This window comes from Podarcis filfolensis, assembly GCF_964270895.1.
Source record: "Podarcis filfolensis genome assembly, chromosome: 2".
NCBI classification, from domain to species: domain Eukaryota; kingdom Metazoa; phylum Chordata; class Lepidosauria; order Squamata; family Lacertidae; genus Podarcis; species Podarcis filfolensis.
Genome location: NC_139605.1, coordinates 24,725,711 through 24,751,256, shown reverse-complemented (window position 1 = coordinate 24,751,256; position 25,546 = coordinate 24,725,711). Strand labels below are relative to the sequence as shown.

At 45.6% G+C, this 25,546-nt stretch overlaps 2 protein-coding genes across 5 annotated transcripts in view; one reads left to right on the top strand and one right to left on the bottom strand.

The window, feature by feature from the left end:
• LOC310757157 (uncharacterized protein C3orf49) overlaps positions 1–25,546 on the bottom strand; it is a 285,131-nt gene that overhangs the window by 78,797 nt on the left and 180,788 nt on the right. The window lies entirely within an intron of this gene.
• Positions 1–25,546, top strand: part of PRICKLE2 (prickle planar cell polarity protein 2) — a 251,058-nt gene that overhangs the window by 220,255 nt on the left and 5,257 nt on the right. For all 3 annotated transcript variants that reach the window (XM_083600660.1, XM_083600661.1, XM_083600662.1), the window contains one exon: positions 956–1,822. In XM_083600660.1, coding sequence (XP_083456786.1) covers positions 956–1,822 — 867 coding nt within the window. The remainder of the gene's footprint in view (positions 1–955; positions 1,823–25,546) is intronic.

Genomic DNA, 25,546 nt, shown 5'->3' with positions numbered 1-25,546 from the left:
TGCACTTATATGATGCCACGACATTGTGTGAAAAGGGTGTGTGTGTCCATAACTTCAGTGTGTGCTACTCTACTGTAGTAAATGAATTGCTTCCCCAATGGGAATGGCTCAGAAGGGGTTGTGTGCTTAGCCTTGGTATAGATCACTGCTTGCTGTCCATTGTCTACATCTTTCTGATCCATTTCTGTTCCGGAAGTTTGAGACATGCCACTTTGCCTTTTAAAAAGCAACAACAAACCTACCCCATGGATTAGAATAAAGAGAGCCAGAAATAGACGGTTTGAAGCCAGCTTCTTATTTCTGAACACAGAGTAAAAACTCGCCATGGTGCTAATTCGTCTGTGCTAAATATGGCGGTGGTGATCTGTGCTAATTCCATTGGCAGCTGGTCTGACCTGTGACGGGTAAGCTTTGGGACCCTTTGCTGGGAACAGTGTTTCTCATTGTTAAGACCACAATGCATTTAATTCTTCTGGTAATCCCCAGGGAGAGTTAAGCGTATGAGCAAGACACACTTTGTCCTCCACACACTCCGCCCCGCTGTTTCATGATGGAAGGTTGGTGACAAAGGAAGGCAAACTGGGCAACTTGGGGTCATTCCTATTTTCCTTCCTCCTATGGAACAGAAGACTAGGCTAGAGAAAATGGAATTACTGTTAATTTTTCTTTTGATCTGGAGCACAACGGAAACCTGAGCAGCTATACCTAGAGATGAGTTTAATATTTTATTGCCTACCCCAAGCAGATTTCAGCAAACAGTGTGAAGATCATGGTGCACTATTTGTGATCCTCTATCCCAGTCTCAGGTTCCAGGTTGGTATCATGGCTAGCATGTTGAACTTTGACTACTCCAATTCCCCACCAGAGTTCAGGAGCCTTAACGCCACATCCCGTTGGTCCTAATTGTTCTCTAGATTAGTCGATGCTCACCATATTTCTCTCCTTTTTTCCAAAGGCATTGATCAGGGTCAGATGACGTATGACGGCCAGCACTGGCATGCCACGGAGACCTGCTTTTGCTGTGCACAGTGCAAGAAGTCTCTGCTTGGACGACCGTTCCTGCCGAAGCAAGGGCAGATTTTCTGTTCCAGGGCCTGCAGCATGGGCGACGACCCCAACGGCTCGGATTCATCAGACTCCGCCTTCCAGAGCGCCAGAGCCAAAGAGTCGCGGCGTAGTGCCAAGATCGGCAAGAACAGGAACAAGGGAGAAGAGGGCGCCCCCAGCCAGGGCAGCAGCCAGCTACAGGTGACCTCCAGCAGGCTGTCTACGGATGTGGACCCCCTCTCCTTGCAGATGGACTTGCTGAGCTTGTCCAGCCAAACGCCCAGCCTCAACAGGGACCACATCTGGAGGAGCAGAGACGAAGCCTACCACTATGGGAATAAAATGGAGCAAAGTCAGTCGCAAAGCCCTCTGCAGCTCCTCAGCCAGTGTAACATCAGGACTTCCTACAACCCAGGGCAGAGCCCAAGCAGCCAGCAGGAGCTGTGGGGCAAACATTTCAGCAACCCAAAGAGGAGCTCCTCCCTGGCTATGAAGGGACACGGCGGCAGCTTCATCCAAGAATGCCGGGAAGATTATTACTCAGGAAGGCTACGCTCGCAGGAGAGTTACAGTGACATGTCCAACCAGAGCTTTGGCGACACCAGGGGGAGTTACAAGGTCTCCAAGTACAACCAGGAGGAAGACAGCAGTCGATCTGCACAGCAGTGCCGGACCAGGCATCCCATCAACGCACTGAAGTTCACCGAGGAACTGGCGCCCACAGAACAGACGCCACGGGGTTCGATGGAGTCCCTCGCTCTTTCCAATGCCACAGGTAGGGGTGCTGTTTTAGAGCGTGGTGCTTTTGCTGTGACATTACGGTGGGAAATTAAGGTAAATGATGTTTGTCCAGTATTTTTCTGTTGCTCTTACTGCTTCAATGGGTGATCCTGCCCTAGGTTGGGGTGATGTCATTGTGTTGAGTATGTATTGCTGCAAATATGGAGGGCTGCGAAGATTTAAGTGTACTTGGTTTGGACCTTAGCAAGGGCCGGATTGAACATTCTGCGGGAATAGGTGCCTGGCTGAACGAATAACCTTTTGCAGAAGAATCACATGGAAGGTCCCTTTTGGGGAGATTATGCTGCCCTTGTTGTTGCAGACCTGTTTTGTATCCCCAGCTGCTAGAGAACAACATGCAAGTTTTGCCTTCAGGAAACGGATCCTGTTTGTTCTGACGCCATTAGGGCAGGGATGGGGAACATGCAGGGATGGGGAATATGTGACCACCCCACCCCGGATGTTGGTGGACTCACAACTCACATCAGCCCCAGTCAACATGGACAGTGGTTCAGGGATGATGAGATTTGCAGTCCAGCGGCATGGGGAGGGACGCAGTTTCCCCACTTGAGACTTAGGGTCTCAGGATGGAAGACCTGGAGATTAACCACCAACATGAATCTCCTTCCTCCTCCATGCTTGTTTGTTCCTGGCTGTGTTGCTTACAGGGTGAGAAGCAGGCATTTCTCCTGATATTCTGGTACACCCATTGAGAGGGCATCATCTCTCAGTGAGATTGAGCTGGGAACAGAAAGATATACATAGGTAGGTAGGTAGGTAGGTAGATGAGAGAGAGAGAGAGAGAGAGAGAGAGAGAGAGAGAGAGAGAGAGAGAGAGAGAGAGAGATAATGGGGCAGATGCAGCCTGCCTGGAATGAGAAGCAAAATGGCATTGCAGTGTGTACGGCAGCACATGTCAGGTGCGGCAGTGGAGCGAGGAGGAGAATCCAGCCTCTGCCTCTCAGTGAATCCTCAAGGGGGAGGGATGTCTGTGGTCTTGATAGCATGGCTCAGCAAAGGGGGCTTCTTCTCAACTGTGGTGTGGGCTTTCATAGACAGATGCAGGAAGCTGCTGAGGCCAATCCCAAGCTTCATTCGGATGGAATGTCTGTGCAGCAATCATCACTTCTTCTTTTTTGCAAGCTTATTATTATTATTACTGTTTGCCTTGGGTCTACCTCATGCAGATTTTGCAGTGTGCCACGGTCTCCTGCGGCCCTCCTCTCTCACACAGGCTAGTTTACTAACATGTTTTGTCACGCACACGCAGGCACATGATGTTTTCTCTCTCACACAGCACTCTATCTTGATCTTCAGGGATGGAGAGGAGGAAATGCTGGCTCTTGAGCTTCAGCCATGCTTCTCCCTCCCCTCTCCACAGTGAGATGAAGAGGGAGAAATGCACTTGGAGAAAAACAAATCCTTCACACTGAAGACATGAAGGGGTAAAAGCTTCTACTGATCTTCAGGAGAGATCTAGACATGACGTTTCCCTTCCCTTCCAGCCATCTTGATGCTGAGTTGTGGAAGAGGAAACTCTTGCCTCTTGATCTCCATTGAAGATTCCCCCTCTCCTCCAGCGATCTTCAATTTAGGTTTAAATAATCACTCTAAACTCTCCTTTCCCTCTTTCCACCACTCTCGCTTTTCATCCTTTTCCATGTTTAAATCGTCTCTCTTCCCTTCAATAATAATAATAATATAATAATAGTTTATTATTTATACCCTGCCCATCTGGCTGAGTTTCCCCAGCCACTCTGGGTGGCTCGCAATCAAGTGTTAAAAACAGTACAGCTTTAAATATTAAAAACTTCCCTGAACAGGGCTGCCTTCAGATGTCTTTTAAAGATAGGATAGCTGCTTATTTCCTTCACATCTGAAGGGAGGGTGTTCCACAGGGTGGGCGCCACTACTGAGAAGGCCCTCTGTCTGGTTCCGTATAACCTCACTTCTCGCAATGAGGGAACCGCCCGAAGGCCCTCTGTGCCGGACCTCAGCATCTGGGCAGAACGATGGGGGTGAAGACGCTCCTTCAGGTATACAGGACCAAGGCCATTTAGGGCTTTAAATCACTTTCTACATTTAAATCTTGTTCTGTACATTCCTGAGTTCATGAAGGACGTCAACAATCCAGTTTAATCTGCTTTTTTCAGTGCTCAAGATACTTAGAAAAAGGGCTTGACATTTAAAAATTGGCCTCTTGCTGTGGCCACCCCAGGTTGGCTGTGGTCTCAGCTGTGATGCTGCTTCTGATGCAGCAGCAGAGAAGATACTCAGAGGTAACAGGAGAGGAAGCCAGCTGCTCCTGCTGAAATGCTGTTAATGAGGAACTAGAACTTGGAATTCAAGCCAAATGGATTTTGAGGGACTGCTGCAAGGAAACTACTCAGAATGCATCAAAGTGGGAGATGCTAGGAAAACCACAGTAGATTTAAAATCAAAACACATTGCCACCTTGTATATTTGGTCAGGAGCTCACTTCCTTTGGAGAGTGATTGCAAAGTTGGGAACATGTGCTACTCTTAAAAGCATTGTTAAAGTGTTACCAGGATTTCTTTTCCATTTGCAATCCACCTGCATTACCTAAGTGACTTTTCTAAGGCAGAGTAGACTTCATTTTTAATTGAGTAGGGTGTTCAGTCATAAAGCAATTCTCACTCCTGCAGGTACAATCTACAGTCAGTTTTATCACAGGAGCTGTTATTTGTATAGAGTAACAACTTCTTCCTCCTCCTCTTCTTTCTGCCAGTTGTCCCATAACATAAAGGCCCAGTGTTTAGTCTCCTTTCAGAGCGTTGCAGCACTTGTGGGCTAGCTATGACAGTCCCACTGTGGCAAATTCCACAGTTCATCTCCCTTTGATTTGTCTCTCAAGCAGAATTCCTTTATGTAGCGTGACTTTTGGTTTATTTCAAAACAATTCCTTTGACGCTCTTTATCCTCTCCTTAAAGAAGAGCTGGAATCAATGCCAGCTGTACAAAAGAGGGATGGATTTCATGTCCTGGGAGACTGAGAAGTTGCCATAACCAAAGGCAGTTGTGAGATATATAAAAAACCTCTTTGAAAGTAGCTACAGTTCTCCATGTATAAAATGTGTTATGACTTCTTAAAATATCCCCAAACCCTAAGTACGGAAAATGATCAGAGGCATTTGAATTGTGCCTCCATTAAAAAAAAAGTATCTGCATTAAAAGAAAAAAACACACACTTGAAACAGAAGTCGAATGGCAGATATCTAGAAAGCTTGCAAGTCCTTTATGGCAGTGGCATCCCTCTCATTCTTTTTACCACGTAGGTTAATGGTGCAGCTTAGATATAGGCCTATGCATACAAACAAATGTACTTTGTGCCCTCAATGCTTCTATCAGATCACACACAATTCACAAGGCCCCTTTTGCCTGAACATGAGCAATTCCAGCCCATCCTTGTAGGGGGGGGGGAATACAACGTATGTCTGATCACAAATATATCTGGCAGCCACTCCCATGCAGTGGCACCCTTTTCATTCACAACAATCACTGGTAGCTGTATGCATTATTACATCTTATTCCCTCCACATGCAGAGAACAGGGCATATGGGACCAAAGAAGAGTGGAGAAGTCTGCAGGGTGGAGATGTCTCCAGTGCCTGAATTGTACAGGAATAGATCTCTGCTTTTATTGCCCAGTGTGTGTCTCTGCCCAGGCTATTGCAGACTGATCAGCTCTGTAGAAAGCAAAGCCAAGAATTTTCCGAGATCCTAACAGCATCACTTAAGTTCCAGGCAACGTCATCCGGGAAAATGAAAATGCATTATATCCTTCTCTCTGGTGTGAGGAAAGGCCTATATTGCAGAGTCTTGTAATAGACTTACAATGTCTGCCCTCTTGCATTGGCTGAGCTGCCATGGTGTCACAGAATGTTCACAACTATTCTAGCTGCTTGGGGGTAAAGCTGCCAGTCACAGAACGCTGACAAACTTCTGAAGTAAATGGAGTAATTGAATTGAACATCGCATAGGGACTAAGGTTAGAAGGAACTGTGTGCTTTTTTCATGAAGGCAAAGCAACAGTAAGACAACTAGGCTGCTTTCAGCTTTTTACATGTGAGAAGTAATAATTTCAGGTTTTATTCTTAAGAGAGAAAAGAAGCAAGCAACATATCCAGTGGCCGGTTTGTTCACAGAAAGCAATATCCAGGTTGCATCATGTGCAGCTGAAGTCTGCAAAAGCAATTAAAGCTCATGGTGTGCTTTCTGAAGTAGTCCTTGCCATGGGCCATGCTGTCTGTTCCTGTTCCATTTAACATTCACTCTGTTTGAGTGAAACGTGGGGCAGTCTCTGCAAAACAGGGGTGTGCTGTTAAACAGCTGCAGTTCAGCAGAACTGGCACACTGGTCACAAAGTAGACTTTGTGCCAGAATTAGATTCCATCCTCCTGAGAATTGTGTTTCCCTTTTGCTGAGTGCCCTCTATGTTATCAGATGACCAAACGTAACCTTGCGCAGCTAAGAACCTTCACTTTGGAAATCCTTATCCCCAAATCACCAAGTGTGTCCTGTTACCTTTCCTTTTGCTTCCTTACTTCCTGTGTTCCTCTCCCTAATGCCTTTCCCACTGAAACCCTTTGGCTTCGTTCGCCAGAATCCAGTGTTGATATATATTTTTCAAAGCTATAAGAGGACAGGACAACTATAGAAAATCCAGTTATGTCATGGGAAAGCAAGAGCCAACGGGAATAATTTCTGTCTCTTCTGCAAGGGTACTTGGCTCCTATTCTGTTTAGTGGCGGCTGGTGGGGCAAAATCATAGAATTGTAAATTTGGAAGGAGCTGCAAGGGTATTCTAGTGCAGCCCCCTGCAATGCAGGAATCTTTTGCCCAACGTGGGGCTCAAACCTACAACCCTGAGATGAAGTCTCATGCTCTACTGACTGAGCTAAGAAAGAATGAAGGAAGACCAACAGTAAGTTGAACCAGACCCCATGACAGGCATAGCCTACCCTCCTCCCTGCTGAGTTCTGCAAGGGCAACACTGAGACTATGGAATAGAAACCCAATAGGCAGGTGGAGGCTGGCTGAAGACAAACTGAGGTTGGTGGGGCACTGCCCCTTTCACCTTCATGGACCACTGCAGGACAATGCTGTTGACCTTGTGTCTGCTGTGCTGTCCCCGCTCCTGAAGCTTCACAGGTGGTGAATCACCTTGTAGAGTAGCAGGCTTTTCCTGATCTTTTTATTATAGCAACGAGCAACAAAGTTCTTGTAAGTGGCAGCCTCCTGGCGTCTGCCATTTTGTTTCTCCCACAGTGTCCTGGGCCAACACAATTTCCCATGCGTTTTGGGAAACTAAACATGGAACAGCAACCCTGTCGAGATACAACAGGTGTGCACGTTCTGTACTTTCTGGAAACAATTGAAGACATCTGGTTGCAACAAGCTTTTCCAACTGGATGAAAAGGTCTTTGCTTTAGGCATTCATTGTGTATTGTTTTTAAACCTATCTTCCCTTGTTTCTTGTACGGTTTTAGAAAGTATGTTCAACTGTTTTGTGGTATGCGTGTCAATCGTCTTGAGACAAATATACAAGGTGATTCCTGAATGTATTGTTGTTAATGGTAGCTTCTGGGTCCATTGCAACCATCAGAAATCAATGCTGGGGGAGGGAAGGTGAGGATTCCCAGTAGCTGCCAAATTATATGCCTGATGTTGGTTGTGGGTGAAGCAAGGCCCAGGAAGCAGAGCCCATTTCTGTGGTACATAAACAATTTAAGGCCAGAAGTTGACTGATCCCTTTCCTTCTTTGCCTGCTTTTCCAAGATGGATTTTTTGAAGATGGATTGGGTTATTTTGCTTTCAGGCAACTCTGTTTGTTCCTCGATTGTGATAGTTGCTGTTACAGGTTGAAAGTACTGTGTAAGCTAACTGTGTGTTGGTTCAGGAAGTTGGGCAAGCGTTTATAGGCAGGTGTTCCATCTGTTTGTTTACAGAAGGCTGAATGTGGTTTCTGGCACTTGAGAAGACCTGTGGCTTTCTTCAATCTGAACCAACACAAATGTTGAGTCAGAGCTCTCAAGGCCTATCTGGGATGCTCCTCCGTGTGTTAATAACAACCACGTGTGTTTAAATCATGGCTGGTGTGTAAAGAGACAAGCAGTGGCTGTATTGCTGGATTGTGACTGTCTGGATTTTGGAAGCAGATTAAACGTGGTCTATGAGATTCAAGGATATTTAGGGAAGTTTTGGCAACATACAGTGCAGATGCATGTATTTATTTAATAAATATAATTTATTCTTATTACAGAAGTGGGGGGGATGGACTGTGGTTCAAAATGCATGCAGCTTTCTCAAGCATCCCATTGTGTCCTTTCCTGAGAAATAAGGACTTTGCTACAGTTTATTTGCTCTGGTTGTCCTGGACCTGACAGCATTAATGTGCCCTATTTTGCACTGGACGGACTATTAGAGGAATGTCCTTAGTTTGAAACGCTTTCTGGTCCAAGTCCAGCTTAAAGATGAAGCACCATAAGGCAGAGTTCAGGGATGAAATGTTCTGCCTCAATAGTGGCCTTTTGAAGATGGATTGGGTTATTTTGCTTTCAGGCAACTCTGTATGAAGCTCTTTCTTGACTCAGGGCTCTGCAGGAACCAGAAGAGAACTTTCAGTTTTCAGGGTCGCTTGGGTTTTATTTTTATTTCATTGTCTCCTCCCGCTCCAAGTATTTAGTGCAGAAGCCCCCTGCTAAGCAAATATCTGCAGTGAATATTTTTTTGTAAATCAGGAGCAGCCTTCAGGGCTTGTTTACTTCAGAACAGATTTCTCTAAGCATCTCTTTACTGCCATTCAGATAAAAGCAGCTTTGTACACAGGCTCAATAAATACGGTGTGCAACTTCCACAAATCAAGGTTAGTTATATCGCATTTTATGTAGAATCCAGCTTTCCACATTATGTTGCAGCTCTTTTTTTATTTAGTTTATAATTCTTTGATTGACTGGCCCAGCAAATTCGCCTTACCTTATAGATTAAAAAAATAATAATAATGAATAGTTATTATCACATTTAGAAAAATAATTATGCAATTTATTATGATGATGTAACTGTAATCTATAATTATAAAAATACTTGGAGCACTTTTAATCATTGTTGATGTGTTAACATCTGACTGTTGCCTCAAGGGTAGAAAATTCTTTGGCAATCTTTTTTGATGTCTTAGAGGAAAACATGTCAAGAAGTATGTAGCCAGAATCCATTTTATTTAGGCACATGAGAAAAATCCAGGTTGCAGTCCTTATGCTAAAATAACCTCTGCAGCAAGAATTGGGTAACTTGTTGTTCTACAGCTTACACCATCTCTGATCATTGGCTGGGCCTGATGGGAACTGAAGTCCAACAATGACCGGAGGACCTCAGATTTTCCATTCTCGGCCTATAAAAGTCTATATTTGATGTGAACTCTGCAACCAGCCCACAGTCCAATGCTGCTCTTGCGCATCTCTTCTGTGTTGATTAGAACTGAAATTTTAGCCAATTTTTGTTTGGCAATTTGTGAGCGTGTGAACTGAAAACTCCCAAAGGTGGAGAGAGTGGGTGAAGTTTCCAAAGGAAGTTTTGGGTTGACTCAGACCACATTCACACTGGAGAGCCAGTGTGGTGTAGTGGTTAAGAGCGGTGGACTCGTAATCTGGTGAACTGGGTTCGCGTCTCCGCTCCTCCACATGCAGCTGCTGGGTGACCTTGGGCCAGTCACACTTCTCTGAAGTCTCTCAGCCTCACTCACCTCACAGAGTGTTTGTTGTTGGGGAGGAAGGGCAGCTTTGAGACTGCTTAAGGGCAGTGAAAGGCGGGATATCAAGTCCAAACTACTACTACTACTCCTACTACTACTACTACTACTACTACTACTCTTCTTCTTCTTCTTCTTCTTCTTCTTCTTCTTCTTCTTCTTCATACTATACATTTAAAGCACTTTTTTTTCTCCCAAAGAACAGCAGTGTAGCTAGCTGCTCGGGTGCCTGGTGTGGCACGCATATCCTGCAGCCGGGGCGGGGTAATTTTTTTTTTAAACCCTCATATTTTTGTCATTTTGTCACCCCCCTCAATGATGTCACCTGGCATGGCCCGCACCCTCCTTCCTCTGCCACTGCCAAAGAATCCTGGAGAATGGAGACACAGTTTCCCCTCACAGAGCTGCAATTCCTAGAGTTTCCTGCAAAGAAGGGTTGTTAAATCCCACTGGGAATTGTAATTCTATGTGAGGACCAGGGGTCTCCTAACAACTCTCAGTAGCTGCCTCACTTTACCTAATGGTAAAACCACTCACAGTTTCAAGGGTGCTTTGGGAATGGGGATCAAATTAGACTTGGAGGAGAACGTACCTGAGGGGTCATTTGAGGAACATGCCCCTGCCCCCCTCTCTCTCTTATCCCTTTCTGGTACCCAGCATGGGATACTCATTTTACTAACAGAAGAAGTGATGGATGCCTTCATCTCTGGGATTTAGGGGTGGGGAGTGTTGGGGAGGAAGGAAAGATACATTTATTTTCCATTGCAGAATGGAGCCAGCTTCTTCTCAGTGGGGAAAACCAAATGCTGTTCTTCCAGTAAGATCAGATGTGGGCAGCTGTAGAGAAATTCCACTCTCTTGGCTGCCTGTTCCAAAGCACAGTGTCCAAAAAGAGTAGGCTTGCAAAGTTGTGTACCCCCCCCCCTTTCTGTTTCATGCAGTGCCTGTCTTTCTACTCTCCCTGCTGGGCTTTGCAGATGAGGTGTTGAAATATTAAAAGACTTGTGCACTTGAGTTCTTTGGAAAGTAAGGAATGCCTTGTTTTCCATTGCTGGCAGGCTTACAAATGAGAAAGCCACAAGGCAAACCGGAGGAGATGGTGCGTGGTGACAGGCATGAGGTCGAATCCCAGAAAAATCCAGCATTCTGAAACGTTTCTGAACTCTTTTTGCAAGGATCAAAGCTTGAACTGCTGAGAACTTAAGGATTTTTGAAGAAGGGAGATCCTTTCCTTCCTAGTCCATCAAAGTAAATTTCCTTTGGAAGGGAGACTTGCAGAAGTTTCCTTCAGAAACATTGCCCCACATGCCCCATCCACTTACACTAGGAATTGAAACTATTAAGTACTGTATTTTTCGCACCATAGGACGCACCGGACAATAGGACGCACCTTGTTTTAGAGGGGGGAGAACAAGGGGGAAAAATTCTTCTGCTCTCTGCCCAGCACCCCTTCAGCGAAGCGGCAGGAGGCGCTGCGCAGAGAGTGGGAGAATTTTCCCCCTCTTGTTTTCCCGCTCTAAAACAAGGTGCCGTTTAAGGTACGTTCAGGCGGCTACCTTGGAAGCCTGGAGAGCGAGAGGGGTTGGTGCGCACCGACCCCTCTCGCTCTCCAGGCTTCAGGTTCCTTTCGACCTGCTCTTTGGGGCTGGCAGGGGGAAGCCCACCACCAGCCCCAAAGAGCAGGTCAGGGAGCAGCAGAAAGGCGCAGCGGAGAGGCTGCTGCCATAGTCACACGTCACTTCTCCAGCGGGGAGAGGGTCGCGGGGCTATGGCTTCTTTAGCCCCGCATGCGCTCTCCCGGCTGGAGAGGTGACACACGGCTATAGAGGCTCCTGCCATAGCCGCGCGTCACCTCTCCAGCCGGGAGAGGGTCGCGGGGCTATGGCGTCTTCGCTCCATAGGGCGCACACACATTTCCCCTTCATTTTTGAAGGGGAAAAAGTGCGTCCTATAGAGCGAAAAATACAGTAAGTCTGCACCAGTATTCTCTCATTTCCATTTTGGGGTGGATGTTCCCTCCCAAAAAACATTTTGAGTGAATACTCACATTTTATGCAGCGCCGTGTCCCCCTGGTTGTTGCTTCAGCACAGTTTTCTCTTTGGATGGTATTCTTGCTTTCTGGAACACTCACATGGGTGATCCCAGCTGGTTGTCGGTTGCCTGATGAACAAGGTGGTTTTGCAATGCTACATAACCAATCAGACTCAAGTGTGCTGACAGCACAAAGAGCAATTGAAGGCAAATGAGAGTTAAGAGCAAATGAGGGCAATGGGCATTAATAGATAAACAAGAGTGGCGGGAAACTGTTGAAAAAGGGAGGCCTTTGTCGGCACTGGCAAAAATATTTTAAAATATTTAATCATAACTCAAGTACAGTTGTACCTTAGATCCCAAACGCCTTGCAAGTCAAACGTTTTGGCTCCCAAACACCACAAAAGTGAGTGTTCTGGTTTGTGAACGTTTTTTGGAACCTGAACATCCAGCGCAGCTTACATGGCTTCCTATTGGCTGCAGAAGCTTCCTGCAGCCAACCGGAAGCCATGCCTTGGTTTCCAAAAGTCAAACGGACTTCCGGAATGGATTCCATTCAACTTCCAAGGTACCACTATATAAGGCAACAACTACAGTGGTACCTTGGGTTACAGACACTTCAGGTTACAGACACTTCAGGTTACAGATTCCGCTAACCCAGATATAGTACCTCGGGTTAAGAACTTTGCTTCAGGATGAGAACAGAAATCGTGCTCCGGCGGCGCGGCAGCAGCAGGAGGCCCCATTAGCTAAAGTGGCACCTCAGGTTAAGAACAGTTTCAGGTTAAAAACGGACCTCCAGAACGAATTAAGTTCTTAACCCGAGGTACCACTGTAATCACAAAGATCATGCAAGATTTGCATGTTGAAGCATTATTAAAAAGTGCAGCTAATCATTACAAGACATCAGAATTGTCCCAGAGTTGGTGCTGGAGCCTGCCTATCTCCCTTCTCTGCCTTCTCCTCTTGGAGTCCTTCTGTTCTTCAGTGGCCTGGTTCTCACATCACACTTTGACAAAGTGCAGCAAGGTAATTTTACACTGCCAGCTTAGCTGGGTGAACATTTCATCTAAAATTGCTCTTGTATGTTGAAAGCTTCAATTTGACCTTCCACGTCAATCCCTAGTTAAATCTGCTTTGCATGCAAAAGCTCCCCAGGTCACTCCCACTATCTCCTGGTACTGCCTGAGAAACAGCCCCCCCAAATATATATATATATATATATATATATATATCTGGAGAGCCTCTGCCAGTCAGTGCAGACACCACCAAGCAAGATAGACCAACGGCTAACTCTCCATGTTCCTAGGTCATGTGAATACATGAAATGCTGTAGAAGTTCAGATTCTTCTGTAGTTTTTTCGTTCTTGAATGGAACAGAAATGGTGGTTCTGTTTTGGTTTTCCCTCCAGAAGCCCAGGTAGCAAGTTGCTCCCAGAGGGCAGAGGAGAAACACAGAGACAATGTTGGCTCCTTTTTCTCCAGCACATCCCACAAACAAGGGCTATTAAAAGCAGCATAGATGGTAGTTGATTCTTCTTTTTTTACAAGCATGGAAAGGAATGTGCAACTTCCCTGGCTGATGTGGTCTTTGCTGAGACAGCAGTAGCCTCATGCTGGCATTAAAAAGGTGCAGGCCATTGATTGTTGGGGAGAAGGGGCCAGGGGGGATGCATCTTTTAAGAAGACAAAAGATCTGTGCATCCACCAGCCCAGAAAGTTCCCTGATCCCAGCAACATTTGCTGCGTTCCTTCCCTTGCTGTCAGCCACAGTGCCCATCAGGACTCCCTGCTCCAGGCAAAATGCCATGAGCAAATGAGGACAATATGAAACTGCTGGCATCAGAAATTGGCACAAATGCAGCTGAACAATGGCCAGTCCTAATGACCTGTCAAGCATGCCATTACTTGCCCTGGAAATCCACAGTAATCTCCAGTCAAGCAAAGAACACCCTTCTCACTATTTCTCCCTATTGCATTTATTCATCTATTTCAACATATACCGCTAAGCAGTGTGCAGGGAGCTTGCAAAGGATGCAAAAGACAAAAACCAGTGGAAACTAACTGTGAAATGCCTCCTGTGTGCTTTGTCGTTACCGTAATGAACGTGCAAAGGGGTTTTCTCAGTGGCTGCTGCACAACTGTAGGAACTCCCTACCCCTGGAGTCTCATCGAAGTCTAATCCCCAGTGTTCTCAGTTCCTTGAGGGAAGTGCTCAAGAGCCTAATTGTTCATGTGAAAAATCAAGGAGTTGCAAGTATTTGATACAGTGTTCATATATTTTTATGCCACCAGTGCCCCTGGCACCCTGGCACACTGTTCCATTGTAAGTGCGGACCTCAGCACTGGTGAGGCTGCCCTGGTCAGTTCCATGCAGGGCTTGTGCTGCGTATAATAATATAATAATGATAATTTATTATTTATACTCTGCCCATCTGGCTGGGTTTCCCCAGCCACTCTGGGCGGCTCCCAACAGACTATTAAAAACACAATAAAACATCAAACACTAAAAACTAAACACTAAAAACTTCCCTAAACAGGGCTGCCTTCAGATGTCTTCTAAAAGTCAGATAGTTGTTTATTTCCTTGGCATCTGATGGGAGGGCGCCACTACCGAGAAGGCCCTCTGCCTGGTTCCCTGTACCCTCACTTCTCACAGTGAGGGAACTGCCAAAAGGCCCTCAGAGCCATAGCTGTCAACTTTCGGATTTGAAAATAAGGGATCAGCAGCCTCACCTGTCCCGGGGACAGTCTATGCCATATCTAACAATCCGGGATAGCAGCGGGAAACGGCGCTGGAATAAGGGAATTTCCTGCAAAAAAAGGGAAGGTTGACAGCTATGCTCGGAGCTGGACCTCAGTGAATGACGGGGTGGCTGAACGAACGAAGGCTGAATGATGGGGGTGGAGATGCTCCTTCAGGTATACTGAGCTGAGGCCATTTAGGGCTTTAAAGCTCAGCACCAACACTTTGAATTATGCTCGGAAACTTCATAAGGATAGAACTGAGATGTTGCTTCAGCATAAGGCCTCCTCAGACTGAGCTTTGAAACAGAAGCAGTTGGCTCTGTCTCAGTAGCTGGCTCTGCCTTCACTCAGAGGGGGGCTCTTCATTTAAAGGGAGCCATCCTGCTTTGATCCAACGGAGTAGGGAAGAATAGGGCAGGGTTGAGGAACCTCCTGGCCAAATTCGCCCAGCATAGGCCTCAGGAGGCTGTTTTCTCCAGACCACGCCCATCTCCCCTTACCAGATGCCATAGGAAGCATGAGTTGCAGAGGTAAGTAGGGTGGATCCCTTCTGCAGGAACTCAGTGACACAACTGATCCCTTTAGAAAGCATAATTTCTAATGATTCATTTACAACTTTGAGAGAGGGTTTTCACCCACCCACACAAATGTGCCGAAAAAGCCTTCAGCCAAGTGCCAGCAGACTCCTTTGCTTCCGTTGCACCACGTATGTCAGTGTCCGATGATCTGTACACCCATCCCTGTCTCAATTTTCAGCCCATGTAGGTGAGCAGAACCATTGCTTACATCCAGCTGACATCCCTCTGCGAGGGACAGAGATAGGACTGCCTCAGTGCTGGCGTTTCTATGTGCACGCCACTGCAGAGTTTGGAAGTGCCAAAGCAAGAAGAGTTCTCAGTCCATTGCAAATCTCCGTCATCATAATGACAGGTGCTAGGCAGCCAATGAATAGGCCTGTCTCTTAAGCTGAAGAGATACCAATGAGTGTTACATCAGTTTTAAAGCCCTTCACCAAGGCCTTGGAAATTCCCAGGAACTCTAAATACTCATGCAAAACAGCAACCTGTTGCCTATGATTTGAACCCCACATGCACTGGCATCCGCTTGGGAACTGGGGCGAGGGTGCAAGTGGCAGTACTCAGTTGACCAAGTAACTGGAGGTAACAACCACCTCTCCATAACCAGTGCTTTTATTCTGGGGGAACACAGGGGTACGCATACCCCTAAACATTTTGTGAATCTAAATTTGGCCTTGTTGAGGGGCAGTATTTCAATATGAGTAGGGAAATGAGAGTCTCACTAAACTTTTTTTTAAAGAAAAAAAGCACTGGTTATAACAGTGCAGGAGTAAGGGACAGAGGGACTAAATGCAGTAGAGGCATGCTTAAAGTCCATTGTATTTGTTGTTTGTTTCCTTGCTGTGCCTGTGTGTTTGTATAGCTCTTTAAGCAAGTCGGGCACAGCTGGCCAGCTTTCTGTAATAAGTAAAGCAAATGACATTGTTGATCCTTTATGTTATTCCACCTTTCCTCCTGCATTCCTTTCCTCTGTACGTCTGTAGCTCTGTGCCTTCAACCTGCTTCTCCCCATCCACCATCCCCATAATAATAATTTATAATAATAATTTATTACTTGTACGCCTCAACCATGTAAGGAAATCTGGTGATTTTCTACATACAGTCGTACCTGGTTTTGGAAACAGCTTAGTTCCCGAACATTTTGCCTCCCAAACGCCGCAAACCCAGAAGTGACTGTTCCGGTTGGCAAACTATTTTTGGAAGCCGAACGTCCAACGGGGGTTCTGCGGCTTCCGATTGGCTGTAGGAGCTTACTGCAGCCAATCAGAAGCCATGCTTTGGTTTCCAAACATTTTGGAAGTCAAACGGACTTCCGGAACAGATTCCATTCGACTTCCAAGGTATGACTGTATCTACTTATTAATTCCTGCCAGATAGTAAGGAGGGGTTGCATATAGGAAGCACATGACTCCTTTACTGAAACAACTGCATTGGCGTCCAGTTTGCTTTTTGACAGAATTCAAAGTGCTGGTGACAACCTTTAAATACCCTAAAAATAGGTTGGGACTGGGTATCTGAAGGACTGCCTTCTCCCACATGCCTGCCAATAGCGGCCATCTTAGGAAGCCCTCCTGTGGCTCCCAGAATTCCCTGAAATATGCTTGGTTTGGATCAGGGAGAGGGCCATTTCCCAGCTCTAGATCCAATGAAAAGTGGTTGCTCAGCAAACTACAGGTCTTCGCTATATGCCCAGGGGTAAGGCTGAGCCTGACCCCTGGTGACCTGCCCCCATGCCTGCTTGCAATTCGCTAATTGAACAAGCGGGCAGGATCCATTTCCCAGGCAAGCAAGCTCAGCCTGGAAGCTTTGTTTGCTGCCTAGGAAACCGTCGCTGGGGCTTCCCCATCAGATCTCGACAGGAGAGGAGAACATTGGCCCGCAATGGCACACACCAGACTTCTGAGCTAGATGGACCTGTGCACTGAATTTACAATGCAATCCTATACATGTCTACTCTGGAGAGCCAGCGTGGTGTAGTGATTAAGAGCAGTGGACTCGTAATGTGGTGAACCGGATTCGATTCCCCGCTCCTCCACATGCAGCTGCTGGGTGACCTTGGGCCAGTCACACTTCTTTGAAGTTTCTCAGCCTCACTCACCTCACAGAGTGTTTGTTGTGGGGGAGGAAGGGAAAGGAGAATGTTAGCCGCTTTGAGACTCCCTAGGGTAGTGATAAAGCGGGATATCAAATCCAAACTCTTCTTCTACTACTACTCAGAAGAAAGCCCAGTTGCGTTCAAGGGGCATTCCTCCCAAGTTAAGCTTAGTAGCCTTTCCCAACCTAGCAGCTTCCAGACACTTTTGGATTACAAACTCTCCCCAGCCAGCATGGCAGTTGTGGTGGGAGCGGTAGACCAAAACATTTGGAGAAGGGCACCATGTTGGGGGAAAGGAGGCTTGCTTGGTACAAAGCAGTTTCATACGGCTTTAAAAGGCATTGTGGCGACCAGTCATTCCCCATAAACATAATGTGCAGAGGTGAGACAAGCCATGCCTTGAAAGCATTTGAGTGCTGTCACGAACATGAAAGCCGGACTGAAGAACAATATTGCCTCGACTGCCTGTCTGGTTCTCTGTCTCTCTCTTGCTTTTTATTCTTCTCGTGGCCCTGTTTTCTTTTAGCTGCTTTCATTTATATAATGGTTCCATTCTCTCTCTCTCCCCCCCCCCCCCAAATTCCAAGGTTGCTCTGAAATGAAGCGATGCTCTGGTGTAAACAAGTTGCAGGCAGACCCGCGTAGAAAAATTCCTGGGGTAGGATTTCAAATAAATCTTATTTCATGGGGCTTTGGAAAGCACATAGGGACTGCAAAGGAAGCCAGAATCCTGCCACTTCCGGGGTTGGGAGTGGGGAGAGACGAGGGATGGTGGAAAGAGCCTTCTTGAAGACAGTCCTCCTCTGGTTGTATGTTGCCTGCAAAACTATTGTTCTGGGATGCTGCTGAAACCTTGCTTCAGAAGCAGCATGTCACTGTATAGCTGCTCTGAGCCACAGCGAAATACAGCTATGGCTTTATGGTCTTCTTATGGGATTCTTGGAGGCATTTGGTTGCAGCTCCTGGGATATAGGATGCTAGACTAGATGAACCTTTGATCTGATCCAGGAGAGCTCTTGTAGCCTCTTTTTATTAGAGACTTGTGAGACTTCCCAGTTCACTCGTTTATTTGTATGCCACTTTCTCATGGAATTGGCTCACAAAATAACAAACGAATATTAGCAACAATGAAAAATTATCATGTCTGCAAGTAAATACCAACAAAAACGAATCCATACGATATTGTATGAAACAGTACAAATAAGGCAACCTAATTCGGCGGCTTGAAACTAAAGAGGAGATGCAAATAGGAGTAGAGATATCTCATCCCCTAATACTACTTTCGCTGTGATGCTGAAGGCAGGAGGGAAGCCATTCACAGTGACTGCATCTTCTGGCTTTCTGTAGGCTGGTAGGGCTGGGGCAGATTTGCAATCAAAATGCAACCTACAATTACTAGGAAATCTGCTTGGGTCAAGTGTGCCTCAGAAGTATATTGTATGGATTTATCCCATGGGTAGGCAAACTAAGGCCAGGAATCAGTGTGTTTTTACATGAGTAGAATGTGTGCTTTTATTTAAAATGCATCTCTGGGTTATTTGTGGGGCATAGGAATTCGTTCGTTATTATTTTTTCAAAATATAGTCTGTCCGTCCCCCCCACAGTGGACCGGCCCCCTGCTGAAAAAGTTTGCTGACCCCTGAATTTTATCCTGTACTAGGCTATAATACAGAATTTAACTCAGGAGCAGTGAAATCCATAATTAGGGGTATGGCCATGGGCTCCCAAAGGTTAAGCAGCTGTTTAGAAGATTGCTGTGTCCTGTGCCATCTGGCCAAGTGATCGTCTTTGTGGAAATCTGAATTCTTGCTTGCTCCATTTGCTTTTAATGCTGGAAATGAGAAATCTCATGGAAACATGCTCCACAGGTCTCAGAAATGTTTTTGGAAGCATAATACAAGTAGTTAAAATCCTACATTTTACGACTGCGGAGTGTGAGTCAAATGGTGGTTTCATGTCAGTCAAGCTTGATGGAGTTGGTGGTTGAATCAAAAACTGGAACTCTTCTGCTAATTCTAAAAGTTCTGCTTGCTTTGCACAAGTTCCAAATAGTTCAGACACAAGTTGGGCTGCAACCTTTAATCAATAAATGAATCAAGTTAATCTATAGTTGATTAAATTGGCAATCCATGTGGCTGGAAATGTAATTTAGATTTGCCTGTAGTTGTTGTTTTTATGCTAGGTTGGTTCTAGAGCATTACTGTAAAAGTGCATGAAAACAGAAAATATGGCTACTCTTAACAATGGGTGGGCCAGATCAGGTGATACCCCATTCCCTTAAGAGTGTTGCTTCATTCTAGTCGGCCCAATTTGCCTTTCTTAATTTATCTTACACTCATGTAAATATCTGTGTTGCTGTTTTTTAAAAAAACAACAACAACCCCAATCTGTTTCGCTGAATGCAAATTTATTTAGATGTAATTCTGTAAAGGGCTGGTTAAATGAAAATAATAGAAGTCTTATAACTGGTTGACATCTTTAGTGTCATGCACAAATCCATCCTGTCCGCAGTTCTCAGAAGTCCACCCAGTATCCCAGAGTACACCTCCCTGCGAAGGCACTAATGACATAATCTACTCATTCAGCAAACTTTAAACCAGCCAAAAGCTCCTGTCTTTGCCAAGGCTGATTTCAAAATAAATGTGGACTCGCTGGGCCAAGCCAGAATTTCAGGAGGGAAATTAAAAGTACATTTTCTTTTGGGACGATGAAGCTCTGTGTTGTCAGATATTTTTAGATGTTCGTATGTCAAAAAACACCTCTCCCAGCATGCTTCAGACTTAACAAGACTGTGCCATGATACCGCGTTTGTAAGATTTTAGGAAAACTTAATTTTAGTCGTAGTAAAGTTAGAAAGTTGGATGACAACTAACAAAGCTAATAAAAGCTAGGGGTGCTCTCTCTCTCTCTCTGTGTGTGTGTGTGTGTGTGTGTGTGTGTTTAATAATAAAAGCCAGTGTAGAGACTCACTAATAGTAATAACTAAAGCAGCAATCCAAAATATAGAAAGCCAGCAGCATTTATGCTGGTTTACGTATGCCAGATCCAAACTCTGTTTAGGAGTGGGAATGCTGGCTGGCTAAACTGGCTAAAGCAAGGTAGAGGCAAAACAAGCGATTAAAACAGAGTTTGACTTTCACCGCCATCTTTTTTTGTGACTGAGCTGAGCGGAGTTAGGGTTTGCAAGCTGCCATGATCCTCAAACTTTTTAAACAGGGGGCCAGTTCACTGTCCCTCAGACACTGTTGGGGGCCGGATTATAGTTTGAAAAAAATATGAACGAATTCCTATGCACACTGCACATATATTTTTTCCTTTAAGTTTTTTTTTGGGGGGGGGGCTCCAAGAGAGTGGGGCCCTAAGCTATTGTTTAGCTTATACGTAAATCCGGCACTGGTGGGGTGTGTTGTGCCTTGCTGTGGTGCACCTGTGGGGTGAAACTAAGAAAAAGGGATTTGGGTGGGTGGGTGTGAAGAGAGGTCGGAAGCACCTGTGGCAGTGCAAAGAATGGCGAGAAGGGGATTAACGGAGACCCTGGCAAAAGAAGGAAATGCCCAGATGGCAACAGAAATGCAGCAAGGCGCCTCCGCCTGAGTTCATGAAATGCAAAAACGGCCCTCAGCATGTATATCATGCATGTAAATCTCTCCCTGCCCTGGGCAGTGGGATGTTTGGGGAGGGGGGTAATGGAGACAGGCAGGCTGGGAGAGGACGGCCATGAGCCCGTTGGACAGCAGCTGGTTCAGCAATTGCTGGGCGGGGTGGTTTCAGGACCCTGGCAGGCCGGATTCGGCCCACGGGCTATAGTTTGAGGACCCCTGGCCAAGACCAGCAATTTGCAACTGAGAATCATGGCACCTTGCAAGATTCTGCTATTCTCAGTTGCAAATGCCATCCCCACAGAATGCAGGTCTCAATTTGAGTTGGGCAGGCTAAAAGGGGGCTTGAATTACTGGGGGTGGAGAGAAGAGGCATTTTCCCCCTGGCCTGCAAACTCCACATCCCTAACCCACCCACCCCTTTATTGTAAGAAGTCTTTATTTAGACTTTGCTAATCAGCAGCCTCTTAGAGAGTAATCTATCTGTGTTGAAGGTATCTGAAGAAGTGTGCATGCACACGAAAGCTTATACCCAGAACAAACTTAGTTGGTCTCTAAGGTGCTACTGGACATATATTATTATTTTTTATATATTTCAACTGTGTTGAAGACAGCCTAGCTAGGAGGGTTTGGGAAAGTTGCTGTCACCTAGTTTCAGTTCCTTCATTGGCAAAATTGGGTGGCATGGCAAATTTCCTGTTTTAAACATTCGTTTTGAAGCCAAATGGAAAGTAAATGTGATCTACAACTTTGCGCTTGGGGATCTTATGACATGGGTTTGTGTTGTTGGCATCCATCCATCTCAAGAGACAATGGAGTACTTTGTGTGTGTGAAGGTAATCAGACGACCATTGCTCCAAGTTGGTGTTAACAATGTGTGTTTGGTGCTGCGCAGAATGCAACAATTGCGGGGTTCCTGTCATACAGAGATAGTTCCTGCGCCGTGTTCTGGTGATGCTGCCTGGAAGCAAAACATTTTGCCCCTTACATGCCCCTCCAACCCCAGCCGTTCTCGGGAGAATTTTGCATCTTCCTCATTCAGCTGCCTTTTCTATCAGGAACAAGGAGCCAGAGGCCGCTGTCATGCCGAGATCTTATGACTTACTAGCATTTGATCTTAATAAAACGTTCCTGACAAAGTCGGATGCCAAAACCCAGTATCTAGAAAATTATATTTGCAGAAACACATAGAGAGCTGCATTATCTTTCCCTCCCCGCTTCCCCCATACACAGTTCGCAAAGTCCATAAACTGGATTTGCAGACAGGGATGCATGTCTTGGGTTCAGGGCGAATGATGAAGAATCTGCAAATGAGTTTGTTCAGAAAGCTTGTTGGAATGGGACAAAAGACAAAAAGAACAAGTGCCAAAATAAACATTTCTGTGTTTGATTTTGAAGGCATTGGGGGGGCGTGGGGGGAGGGATTCTTTTTCTAATTGAAATAGTTTCTGAGCTCTGTCATCCTGACAGCCTAGGCGTTTCACATCGCTGCCAGAATCAAATCCAACCCTCCAGTAATCAGAGAATCCCATGTGTCTGTTTCCGGGGGGTGAGGGGAGAGAGCTATAGAAAGCTGTAAAGAGGGATGTTGACCCAGTTCTGGGTATATTTCAGTACACATTCTGGGACGGACGCTTTGCTTTCTTCTGTGGGAGATCCTGTACTAACAGTCAGTCCTTCCAAGTGCTGACCTCTGCACTGCTTGACTGCAGGAACTTTTCACAGAACTGATTTTTCTCCGGAACTGCAAGGGGAGGGAGAAGACGGGAAGAGCTAATGAGCGAGCAGACTGACTGTCTGCCTTTCTTCCTGAGGAGGTCTGGTTGGTGATTAAGGTTGGAACTAGATGTTAGGAAGAAACAAGGGGCTGCCATCAAAAATGGCAACCTCATGTCAAGTTGCCTCCTCCTCCCCCTCCCCATAGTGTGCAATAATAGCCATCTGTGACATGCCAATCCTTGCGTTGTACATTTCCTCCGTCTCCAGCAGCTGGGGATGTAAGAAGGCAGCAATTCCCATTCCAGCCTGCGTTTGTCACAGGCAGCGCTTTCTCCATTCCGCTGCAGTTCGGTTTCCGCCAAGCTATTTGTCTTACCCCTGCTAATTAATGCAACATAACATTCATCTCGGTGTAAAGGAAATGTCAGAGTTATGTAAAAAGAAGTCATTGATTCTGCATCACTTGTGGACTTAAAAAACAAAAATGATTTGCCTGAGTTCCAACTTGCAGAGACAAACATGCAAACTACAGCAATTTCTGCTCCCTTTTCCATTTTCACTGGAGTTCTCTCACCAGTAGCAGCCAGTGTTGTGGAGAAGCCGGGACAAGAGGGGGCCTCTGACTACAAGCCCGAGTCTCCAGATTTCATTGGACTGCAAATCCAATTCATTCCTTCCTCTCCCCACATCATAAGTTTCCATGCATTTATTTTCTCACATTATACACCTTGCTTTTCATCCATCATGGATCCCAAGATGGCATGCATTTTAACCATCTGGGCCCTTACCAGACCCAATCCCAAACATGCTTAGTGTTATGTACTGAAGTTCTCACCCTGGGCCAGCAGGGGGATACTGTAGATAGTTATGCAAATAAGGGATCGAAAGTGACGTTCGGTGATTGGATAGTTTTAGAAAATTGTCACAGTTACGTTGTACTGGAGCTCTATATAAGCAGGCTGACTGAACCCTTCAGTTCAGTTCAGTTCTGGCCTGTGAATAAAGAAGAGCTGTTTGAAGAATCGCTGTGTCGTCTGATATGTTCACCCACAACTTAACACTTAGCGTCTTCAGTAATGGGGTGGCAAGACATTGCAGGGTAGAGGAGAGAAGGAAGGTGACACAGGATTGCTATGGCAGCTTGTCTGAAGAACACAAGAATTCTCAGGCTGAGGGCCAGGATTCTGTTTCCAACAGAGGCCAGAGAGATTTGCAAGATGGACATGCTATCAGCAGCCAAAATCATGTACAGATAAACTCCCTTTGTAAGTGGAAGTTCCATTCAGCTGGCCTGTTTTAAAGCCGTATTTAATAGTTGCTATTCTCTCTAGCGCCAGCTTTATGCTCAAGTTGACCTCCATTCCATGTTGCCATATTGCCCTCCAGGGAGAAAGGCAAATGGCTGACTGGAACATCTCACCACAGGTTCCTCTTTCAAAGGGCTAGCCTAAAAATTGCTGACACCGTTGAGCACAGAGTTCCCCAAAGGTTCCAGACTCGTGCAAGAATTTGGCTTGGACCTGAAAACCCAAACTTTAGCCGCACGGGGCTGCAAGTTTCAGTCAGTCACTCGGTGGGATTAGTCAACTAAAGCTTTAATTGCAGAATTTGAAAGCATGCTAGTTAAGTCACATAACACACTCGCTTTGTCGAACGGATTCTGTTTATTCTCCAAAACGAGGGGGGGTAAAAAGGATTACTGAGTTCAGACAATGAAAACTCCCAGCTACATCAACGCTTTGTTGAAAGATTTCAGTACTGCTGATGTAATGAACAAGCTTACATGTAGCTCTTGGCTCTGCTATTATTAACAAGTAGGTGTGGTTAAAATCACAGCTGAAGAACGCCAACCGACTAGGGCAGCAGGGAGTGTGTTGCTGAGGTGTTGGAGTGCCTGCTCAGTGCAGGCAAAAATACCGCAAGGCAACAGAGGTTTGCAGTGGAGAGGAAACAAACAAGGATTGCTCAGCAAACAAAATAGTGCAGAGAAGGTTACTGGAAGGTAGAAATTTTGAAGCCAGTGCTCTGGCCCTCCAGATGTTGCTGGACTGCAGTTCCCATTACCCCTGGCCATGGGCTATGTCGGCTCAGGCTAATGGAAGAGTCACGCCCTCTCTCTTTAAAATGTTGTCTCATGGAGAGAATCTGTCACCTTATTTCAGGATCCTCAAGGGAAAAGGGCTTTTTTTTATTGAGATGTTGCAGAATGTAATATATGCAAATTTAATCAGTTAAAAGCCAAACAGTTAATCAGCTAAAAGATCTTGGTTGACAGCCCTGCAATTTATGACCAAAACAATGCCTAATTAATATTTATGCAGCTATTTCAAAGTGAAAAGGTCTTTTTGGATCGTTTCTCGAACACTATTTTCTGCTTTTTAAAGGGATTGGCCTTTTTCAAGGGAGAACTTGTCTGTGTAACATAACATTTCTTCTTCATGGCTTCAGCTCTGCTAATGTTATGTGGGTGGCTCACCTCAAAGTAAGGCCACATCCTTACATTTAAAGCACCACTGTGCCACATGAACAGTCACGGCGTCCCACAAAGCATTCTGGGAACTGTAGTTTGTTAATAATGTGGAGAGTTGTTAGGAAACCCCCATTCTTCTCATAGTGCTACATTTTTTCAGAGTGGTTTAACAATATATCCGTTTTCCCAGGGGACTCTGGGAATTACAGCGTTGTGAGGGGAATAAACTAAACTACGGTCCCAGGATGCTTTGGGTGAAGCCATGATTGTTAAAGTGGTTTAATAATGCTTTGAATATATGATGCTGATGTGGCCTAATAGTCCCACATATAGGAGCTCGCCCAATTCTTGTAAAAGCCTATCTAGAAGCACAGAATTGTGAGTCAGAAGCGACTCTATCTTGTCCTGACAACATCCCCAAACAGTGCTTAATCACCATATATTCCCACAGTACCAATTTGCCACTATAGTACTATTTTTCACCACCAACATTTTGTGTGTGGTGGCAGCAGGACCTCCCTAATATCTTCTACGATACCAAAGAATCACAGCAAGCACCTACTGGGTTCCACAGCTTCGGAAACAAGAAGTTAAAAGGTTGTCCCCAACTCTTCCTTCCTTCTTCCCTTGCCACAAAGCAATTCCTCCAAGACCTGTAGGATGAATTTCCATTCCACAAGGGCTATAGGTCGAGAAACGGAAGCCGGAAAATGT